This window comes from Crotalus tigris, unplaced genomic scaffold, assembly GCF_016545835.1.
Source record: "Crotalus tigris isolate CLP2741 ecotype Arizona unplaced genomic scaffold, ASM1654583v1 scf7180000024119.3904262, whole genome shotgun sequence".
Lineage (NCBI taxonomy): Eukaryota > Metazoa > Chordata > Lepidosauria > Squamata > Viperidae > Crotalus > Crotalus tigris.
Genome location: NW_024100396.1, coordinates 10,030 through 20,000, shown reverse-complemented (window position 1 = coordinate 20,000; position 9,971 = coordinate 10,030). Strand labels below are relative to the sequence as shown.

The 9,971-nt window shown below is 43.0% G+C and overlaps 1 protein-coding gene across 1 annotated transcript in view; it reads left to right on the top strand.

Moving 5' to 3' along the window:
- LOC120298702 (phospholipase A2 inhibitor and Ly6/PLAUR domain-containing protein-like) overlaps positions 1-9,693 on the top strand; it is a 12,991-nt gene extending 3,298 nt beyond the window's left edge. The window contains exons 2-6 of the mRNA XM_039322683.1: positions 1,673-1,772; positions 2,372-2,488; positions 5,517-5,669; positions 7,742-7,876; positions 9,335-9,693. Coding sequence (XP_039178617.1) covers positions 1,724-1,772; positions 2,372-2,488; positions 5,517-5,669; positions 7,742-7,876; positions 9,335-9,537 — 657 coding nt within the window. The 5' untranslated portion in view covers positions 1,673-1,723 and the 3' untranslated portion in view covers positions 9,538-9,693. The remainder of the gene's footprint in view (positions 1-1,672; positions 1,773-2,371; positions 2,489-5,516; positions 5,670-7,741; positions 7,877-9,334) is intronic.
- Positions 9,694-9,971: the final 278 nt, after the last annotated feature.

Below are 9,971 nucleotides of genomic sequence, written 5' to 3'. Positions count from 1 at the left end.
CAGTTATTGGGTTAAATGCTAGGTATTGAAGGGATTTTATTGTGCTTATGATTTTAGTATGTTTAAGTTTGACATTAGCATTTATTTTACATATAGTAACCATTTTATATTGATAATTATAGTGTTATCATGTAATCATTGTTTTGTTATTTTGTAATCATTATTTTGTAGTTAATTGCTTGATCAGATGCTTTATATATATATTGGAAAAGTAAGGGCTTCATGCTTTAGGTATAGGTGATTGCTTATATGAAAAGAGCACAGTAAGGGGAGGGGGAAAGGAGTTATGGATGGAGCCTGGGTTGCTGTGTGTGAGTCATCATCTAGGAATTTTTTTTGTGTGTGTTCCATCTTATGCCTGGTACCAAGACCTGATCTCTTTGTTCTGAAAAGGCATAAAAGTTCTTTGTTCTGAAAAGGTATAAAACAGTGGTTCTCAACGTTTGTGTGACGGCGACCCCCGTCACACAAACGTGCCGCGCATGCGCGGTGCGGCGCACATGCGCGGCGCCGCCCCCTGAGGGGGGGAAATGGCGGATCGCCTTCTTTGGCGACTGCCGTAAAATGGTCGATCAACCCCAAATGGGCTCGCGACCCATAGGTTGAGAACCGCTGGTATAAAATGTGGAAAACATCTTTTCTGGTTGTTGCCTTCATCTCTCTACCAGCCACAAAGAGAGATGGGGTCACCCAACTCTGTTTTGATCAAAATAAAAGTTGTTTGCTTGTGAAACCTCGGCTCAGGAGTTTCTTTGGCTCTTTTAAATTCCTGAGTAATGCTGGGCCAATTGTGAAGTTAAGTGGAAAACCTTACAGTATGTTGATGGGTCAGTGGGAGGAGTCCCAAAAGGTCATTAGGAGACTTCCTGGACACAAGCCAGGGGGGAATCCTTTGTTTGCCAACATGTGACACTTAGCAGGAAGAGAAGAGGGGAAAATTCAATATCAATTTACTATTCTATTCCAAACTGAACAGACTGCTTTCCGTCCAATCCAAACAGATAGATAACTCAGAAGAATAAACAGAAATATTGCTTTATTTTGGGAATTCTAAACAATAACTCACATTTATGTAGAGATGCATCCAGAAGTATGTTTGCAATATTGGTTATTCCACAGGTAAATTGATATTGAATTTTCCCCTCTTCTCTTCCTGCTAAGTGTCACATGTTGGCAAACAAAGGATTCCCCTCTGGCTTGTGTCCAGCAAGTCTCCTAATGACCTTTTGGGACTCCTCCCACTGACCCATCAACATACCTCGCATTTAACCCAATAACTGCCAGATATTCTAACATACTGATACTTGGTCTCTAGTTAGGGTTACATACGTTCCAGAATAGTTATACCAGCATTTTAAACGATTTGACCTCCCCTTAATAAATGCTTTTTTGTTTTGCCTGAATTACTTGGTGATTCGTATTTTTCAGGTGGCCAAAGAAGCTCCTTTGGAAATTCAGAGGTGAAGTTCTTCTAAGCTCCATGCCCACCTCAGGGTAAATGAGTTTGGGCCCAACAAACCTGACATTGGATTCTGAGTGTGGGGTGGAGCAGGAAGGGGGTTAAAGTTACATTTGATTTTGTGTAAAGTATCAGAACATAAATATCCTTACCTCCCCCCTTTTTTTAAAAAACAGATATTTTTAATTTTTTTTTAATTTAAATTATTTTCAGGTTGTTGAGGACAGTGAGAGAAGAATATTTGCCCAAGGCACCTATTTCATCATGCAAATTCTTCTGGGATATTTCCTCTTCTCTGTGCTTCTAAGAACAGGTAAGGAGTCAATGAGTCACACCCCTCTCCATCCCTGGGATTTCCCCCCCCCCTTTACTATGTGCATTTTCAAAACTTATTCACGTTTGTTACATTGGAAGCAATGTGGGTAGAAAGAAGCAGATAAATTTCTGTCTGATTCACTTATAACAGTGGTTCTCAACCTGTGGGTCGGGACCCCATTTAGGGTCGAACGACCATTTCATGGGGGTCGCCAAACAACGCAGTCCGCCATTTTTTCCCCCTTTTCCTTAGCTGTGCTACTCCCTTTTATTCTATTGGCTTTTGAAAGCCAATAGAATAGACTCTCTTGAATAGAGTCTAATTCTATTGGCTTTCAAAAGTCAATAGGAATTGTCCAGGCTGTCTCTGCCCTGCTGAGCCCGCCAAAAGTCCCATTCTGCAAACGGTGGTGCACCAGTTGAGTAGTCCTCAACTTACGACCGGTTGAGTAGTCCTCGACTTACGACTGGTTGGGGGTCGCGGCGTTAAAAAGGTTGAGAACCACTGACTTATAAGGTCCCATTTCTGTTATCAAGCTTGTGGTCTTCGGCTGGTTTTCTCTGGTTCACAGCCTACGCTGTGTTTTTCTCTTCCAGGTGCAACTTTCCAATGTATAAAGTGTCAAGCGGATGCTACAACCTGCACAGCCTCATTACAGGCCTGTAATGCAGGTGAAAATTCCTGCGTGAAGAGGCTGAGTGAAGACATCAAAGGTGGGTGAGGACCACTGTTAACTTGATAGTGGCCATGGAGATGATCAAAAACATTCTCATTGCATTGTGTTGACAAAGGTAGATGTCCAGAAAACATTCATGGCCATTTTAGCTGTGCTTCTGTTCATGGGGCTCTTACAATAAATTATTGCTCAGATTTAAGATTGTATATTGAAGATGTTAATTAAGATTGAACAGCCAGTTTGGTGTAGTGGTTAAGCCTATGTTCTGTCCCAGCCTATGTGAGTCCTGGTTATAGTCATCTAGTCCACCCCCCTGCTCAGGCAGGAAACCCTGTACCATTTCAGACAAATGGCTGTCCAGTCTCTTAAAAACTTCCAGTGTTGGAGCATTCACTGCTTCTGGAGGCAGGTTGTTCCACTGGTTAATTATTCTAACTGTCAGGAAGTTTCTCCTTAGTTCTAGGTTGCTTCTCTCCTTGGTTAGTTTCCATCCATTGCTTCTTTTCCTGCCTTGGGTGCTTTGGAGAATAGCTTGACTCCCTCTTCTTTGTGGCAGCCCCTGAGTTATTGGAACACGGTTATCATGTCCTCCCTCGTCCTTCTCTTCATTAAACTAGACTTACCCAATTCCAGCAACCGTTCTTTCGTCACCCAGCTAGTGAAAAGGGAAACATTACCTGAGTCCACATAAGATTATGAAAAGATCTCAAACAGACACTCCTTTTTTTTAAACAAGTTTTATTGTTTTTTTCATTTTACAGACAAGTGCTTAAGAAACAACGTGGTGGCAGGGCAATCAATTATCCACACAACAAAGTCATACTCATAAAGTTCAGATTAAATCATTAAAAAAACCCTTCTCAAATTAATATATTTCAATACAACTAGATCAATCATATCAATCCTCAATAACCTTTCATCTAGGTAGATCCACAAATCCAGATCCTGTATGAAGCTTACTATTTCAATTACTATATTCCACATTTCTAATCTAAGTACATAGTTAACACTTCGGGAGTCTCCCCATTATCTTTTTCCTTAACATATTCAATAAACATTTATTAATATCAATTCTTCTTTTTCCCTATTCTTCTTCCATTAAAAAGTGACTATCAGTTCTAATACATATAAAAAAAATATATATTAGTTCATATCAGAAAAGAAAAAGAACAAAGAAGAAAAAACAAAAACAAAACAGAAAAAAGTGAAAAAAATATCTTTCTATTTCTATTATACTTTATAATCTAACAATCAATCCCTCAATATCTATATCACATTTCTTTAACCTCCTCAAAGTTACTATATCCAAAACATATTAATACATAGACAAACACCTTATTATTAAGTTCAGACCTTTAATTTTTATTCAATCTAACATCTTATTTAACTGTCTTGAGCCATAAATCAATCCATATCTAGTAAGCCTTTTAAACCAGTGGTTCTCAACCTCTTTAATGCCGCGACCCCAACCAGTCGTAAGTCGAGGACTACCCAACCAGTCATAAGTCGAGGACTTTCCCTGCCCAGGAGCGCCGCACATGTGTTGTGCCGCCCCCTGCGTCGGTTGAGGCATAGCTGGCAAGCGGCAGAGATGGCGCAGGCTGACCACCGGCTGGGCCACCAGCTGGTCCAGCCCAAGGGAGGTAAGGCATCCACCGGGCCCCACGCTCGCCAGCAACCCTCCCTGCGCCCGCCGGCCTCCCACCTCCCACCCCTGGCCCTCTTTTACTTACGTTTTTAGTAGTTGCTCAGCAGGGAGGGGTGAAAGCTTCCAGACAGCTCGCCTTCGCTGCAGACAACTTGCAGCACCGTTTGCAGAATGGAACTTTTGAAGGGCTCAGCAGGGCAGAGACAGCCTGGACAATTCCTATTGGCTTTTGAAAGCCAATAGAATTAGACTCTATTCAAGAGAGTCTATTCTATTGGCTTTCAAAAGCCAATAGAATAAAAGGGAGTAGCACAGCTAAGGAAAAGGGGGAAAAAATGGCGGACTGCATTGTTTGGTGACCCCCGTGAAATGTTCGTTCGACCCCAAATGGGGTCCCGACCCACAGGTTGAGAACCACTGTTTTAAACTCATTGCATAAAACCTTAAATCACATTCTTAAATCTTATTCTAGCTTTCCTTTTATGCCAAACAGGTTTCCATAACAATGCCACTATATCAATAAACAAGTCATTTTTTATGTCTTGTAGTATCCTTTGAATAAAACAGAGACGTCTTCTTTTCTGTTTTAGAGACCTAGCTCCTTTGTAAATAATCCCTTTTGTTTGGAAAAGTCAAATCTCCATGTTTGAAACTGTTGAATGGCCGGCTCAATTACGTCCAACTTTGTGGCTAATAGTTGTTTATCCAAGCTACCATAGTTCTCAGTTCGTTGGGCTTGTCTGTCCATTTCTGTTAGTTTTAGGATTGTAAGTGGTTTAATTACAGTCCTTTTTAATTCCTCGGAGATCTCATCAGCCTGCGTATGAAGTAAAATGGAATCTTCTTTATCTTTAGTTAATCCCACTTCTGTCAAACAGACACTCCTCTAATTCAGTGAATATAACAGAGATGCCTTAGCTTGCCAATGAACCTGGGGGAGGATGGGAGAATTAGAATGCAGGCTACAAAGATAAAGAAAACAGTCCCTGAGAATCAAGGACGATTCCCCAGGTGCCTGGTTCGACTCAGAGACATTTTCTCATAACAATAGAATTGCAGCTAATTAGGCAATGTGACCCACCCATGAATGGGAGGGGAAACTTTATTCTTTTACCATAGGGGTTTGGGCTGGGATTGGCCGGAGTTGGTTTTGCTTTCATAGGTGCCAAAATGATGTACTCAATAAAATTTTACATGAAGAGATTGGAATGTCTTGGAGTTTTTTGCTGGCTTGGGTTCATCAGTCGGAACTTTGACAAGAGGAAGGAGAGAAACAAACCGACTTGTACAAAAATGTCATCATAGTCAATCTAAATAAAAGTATAATGTTTAATCTTTCACGGTGTCTGTTTCTTGGTCCAGTCACTCTCTGCAGGGCTGACACTCACCTCAATGCACCCTCCTTCCATTTTTGCAGGTGAAAAAACACAAAGCAAGGTAGTGATGGCTTGCATAGGGGCTTCCCAATGCACGAAACAGTTTATCGAGCTGTCTTATGAAAAAGGAGTTTACGTAAGAGTACAGTATGATTGTTGCGACACTGACGGCTGCACCCCTCCCTCCACAAAAAGTAGGTCTTCTCCTTTTTTGCCCATGGGTCAACTTTGGCTATGCTCTCAGAGAGTGGGATGTGGATCTGGAATAGAAATGTTAAACTTCTTGGCCAGGATTACAGGGAATCCTCAACTTAACGACTGCAAATTGAGTGCAACATTTCTTTTGCTAAGTGAGACAGTTGTTAAGTGAGCTTTGCTCTGTTTTACGACCTTTCTTGCTCTAGTAGTTAAGTGAATCACTGAGGTTGTTAAGTTAGTAACAGGGTGATTAAATGAATCTGGCTTCCCCATTGACTTTGCTTGTCAGAAGGTCGCAAAAGGGGATCACATAGTAATGGCAATAGGGCTTAGACTTATATCCCGCTTCACAGGGCTTCACAGCCTTGTCTAAGCGGTTTACAGAGTCAGCCTATGGACCCCAACAATCTGGGTCCTCATTTTACCCACCTCGGAAGGATGGAAGGCTGAGTCAACCTTGAGCCGGTTGGGATCGAACTCCTAACAGTGAGCTGAGTTAGCCTGCAATACTGCATTCTAATCACTGAGCCACGATAGCTTCCTTCCTTCTCCTTGTTTCCCTTCCTTCCTTCTCATTTCCCTTCCTTCCTTCCTTCCTTCCTTCCTTCCTTCCTTCCTTCCTTCCTTCCTTCCTTCCTTCCTTCTCATTTTCTTTCCTTCTCCTTGTTTCCCTTCCTTCTCATTTCCTTTCCTTTCTTCCTTCCATCCATTCCTTCCCTTTACAGCCCTCCCTAAGCAATTTACAGAGTCAGCCTATGGACCCCAACAATCTGGGTCCTCATTTTACCGACTTCGGAAGGATGGAAGGCTGAGTCAACCTTGAGCCAGTGAGGATCGAACTCCTGGCAGTGAGCAGAGTCAGCCTGCAATACTGAATTCTAACCACTGTGTCACCACAGCTCACAAGACACCAGGATAATGCAACCCACTTAAATATGAACTAGTTGCCAAGCATCCAAATTTTGATCATGTGATTGTGGCGATGCTACAACAGTCGTATGTGTGAAAAACAGTCATAAGTCACTTTTTTCAGTGACGTAACTTTGAACGCTGACTAAATGTTGTCCGTCAAGGTCTACCTGTATTGGCGTAATGCACCTGCAGCCAAGAAATTAAAGGGTGGTGAATACAGGCATCTGTGATGTGGGGTGAGGGTTGGGTCAAAACATGTATGGAACCCTGTGACCTGGGAAGGAAAAGTCCATTTCCAAACTATTGCAGAACAAGAAAGGTGAATAGTTTCTAAAAATATCAACTACTCAGTAGCTTGCATCTTCTCTATTAAACCAGGGTTTGGTTAGAAAGAAGATCAAGGCAATTGGGAAACTCTGCCTTGAGGCAAAATGGAAGCTAAGGACCACATACTGCAGGGGTGTCAAACTCACAATGTCAGATGACATGTCGCAATGTAGCGTGACTTTTTTTGCCATCGCCAGCGATGGGGTGGGCGCGGTTTTGCCATGATGCATCCAGCCCACGGGCCGGCAGTTTGACACCCCTGACATACAGTGTCTAGTTTCCAAGTTTCTGTAATCCGTAGTTTTGATGTAATAAAAATGCCTGGCCCAAATCTGCTGGTGTAAGGGGCTTGACTGGTGTGCAACATCACTTTGCAACTCCTGCAAGAAGACACACATTTATCATTGTGTCCCATTGTGGTTAAGAATAAGTGTCTGTAGCGTTGAATACCCCTGTTTTATTAGTAGCTTGCCTTACATAGGAGACAACACCTGGGTAACTTTATTTGGGTCCGAAGCTAAGCAGAGTTGGGCCTGGTTAAGATTTGGATGGGACTAATTATTAGGAAGTTTTTTTTTTTTAAATAAAATAAAAGAATAGATGGTTTGCTGTTGCCATCTTCTTGGATCTGTTTTGACTTCCAAAAAGTCAATTCTATAATCCTGGATTTCCTGGCAGTTTCTCGTCCAAATTTCGTTTCCGATCCCAAACATGATTTGATCAGATAGTCATTAATATGAAGTCTCTGAATGGCATAGCTGTTTGTGTGTCCGTAGTAGCTTGTCTGTAGTAACCTATCTCAGCTTCCTGCCTCTGTTTCACTTTGCAGTGCCTGCATTAAACACCACCATCAATAAGAAATATTGTCCAGTCTGCTCTTTAGAGACAGGTACCTGTTCAGATGATGTTACTCTGGAATGTACTGGATCTGCAACACATTGTTTTGCATCTTCCATTCTTAAAGGTATTTATAATTCTGATGGGAAAAACCCTCTCTGCTCTGAAGTTATTGGTGGTCTTAACCACAAAGACTGGGAATCATCAGAGCTCAGAAATAAGTAAATCATGGTGTTGATTAGGACAGGTTTTTTTAATGATGAACCATTCATTCTCCTAGAATTTGACGTATTGATGTTAAATATGTCGAATATTATAAAAGTGGACAATGCCATATCCTTTTGGAACCATAAATTCCTTCCTTCCTCCCTCCCTCCCTTCCCTTCCTTCCCTCCCTCCCTCCCTCCCATCTTTTTCCTTCCTTCCTTCCTTCTTTCCTCCCTCCCTCCCCTCCCTCCCATCTTTTTCCTTCCTTCCTTCCTTCCTTCCTTCCTTCCTTCCTTCCTTCCTTCCTTCCTTCCTTCCTTCCTTCCTTCCTCCTTCCCTCCCTCCCTCCCTCCCTCCCTCCCTCCCTCCCCTTCCCTCCCTCCCATCTTTTTTCCACTTCCTTCTCCCTCGCTCCCTCCCTCCTCTCACTAGTTTTTCCACCTCCCTCCTCCCATCTCCTTCCTTCCTATCTTCACCTTTCCTCTCCTTCCTCCCTTCCTCGCTCCCATCTCCTTCCTTCCTTCTTTCCTCCCTCCCTCCCTTCCCTCCCATCTTTTTCCTTCCTTCCTCCCTCGCTCCCTCCCTCCCATCTTTTTCCTCCCTCCCTCCCATCTCCTTCCTTCCTTCATTCCTTCCTTCCTTCCTTCCTCCCTTCCTCCCTCCCATCTCCTTCCTTCCTTCTTTCCTCCCTCCCTCCCTTCCCTCCCATCTTTTTCCTTCCTTCCTTCCTTCCTTCCTTCCTTCCTTTTACTTTTCTTTCCTTCCTCCCTCCCTCCCGTTCCATCCCTCCCATCTCCTTCCTTCTTTCCTCCCTCACCTTCCTTCCCTCCCTTTCCCTCTTTTCATTCCTTCCTTCCTTCCTTCCTTCCTTCCTTACCTTCCTTCCTTCCGTCCTTCCTCCCTTCCTCCCTCACTCTCCTTCCTTCCTACTCTTTCCTCCCCCCTTCCCTCCTTCCCTCATCCCATCTTTTTCCTTCCTTCCTTCCTTCCTTCCTTGCCCTTCTTCTTTCTCCTTCCTTCCTCCCTCCCTCCCGTCTCCTTCCTTCTTCTTTCCTTCCTCCTCCCCTCCCTCTCCCCATCGTTTCCTTCCTTCCTCCGCCCCTCCCCTCTACCTCCTATCCCTCCCATCTCCTTCCTTCCTCCCATCTTTTTCCTTCCTTCCTTCCTTCCTTCCTTCCTTCCTTCCTTCCTTCCTTCCTTCCTTCCTTCCTTCCTTCCTTCCTTTCCTCCCTCCCTGTTTATTCTTTTTTCCACCTCCAAGTTGGCTACCATGGGTAAATGATTTTGAATGCAAACATTTAGATTAACACTACAAAATAATCAGATGGAATTTGTGCCACGTTTATCTAAATGACTTACTTTTGATTTTCTTTTCTAGATGGTGTGAAGAGACCCGTAAAAGGATGTACCACAGAAGCTGTCTGTAATATACTAAAAACCTACAAAGGGTCCCTTGTTGGAAATTCCATGCTCCAGGATGTAACCTGCAAAGAAGCCACGAGCGATAGCAGCTGTTCCTCTCTTGAAGTTTTCCTCCTGGCTCTTCTGCCAATTAAGCTGCTCTTTTTTAGTGCCTATTGAAAAAAACACATTTGGAGATATTTTGATTTTCTTTTTATTTTGAGCAAGTCAAAGAAACGTGAGATTGAAATAAGATCTGGCATCGATTTACAGATCCATTGGTGAAGTTGGATATTAAGGCTTCAATAAATGTTGACACAATACTCACATCCATGCGATTGTCTCCCCAGCCTGCCAAATGTTTAGATTGTGTGTCTTTGTTCTGCAATCTACCTGGCCTCTCAATACGGTGGTGGAGGCTCGTGGTAGAAATTCAAGCTTCATTTCAAGGCTGAAAGTCCATTTGTCGCAAGTATCACAGTAATCCATCCAGATCGTCCTGCTGAGACAGTTTCACCTCTTATTCTCAGTCAACTAAGTCTTTCGTTCAGGGCCTTTGGATGAGAAGCAGCAGAAGCCGCCCGCTGCTGGATTCCAAGCTGCATCTTATGCTA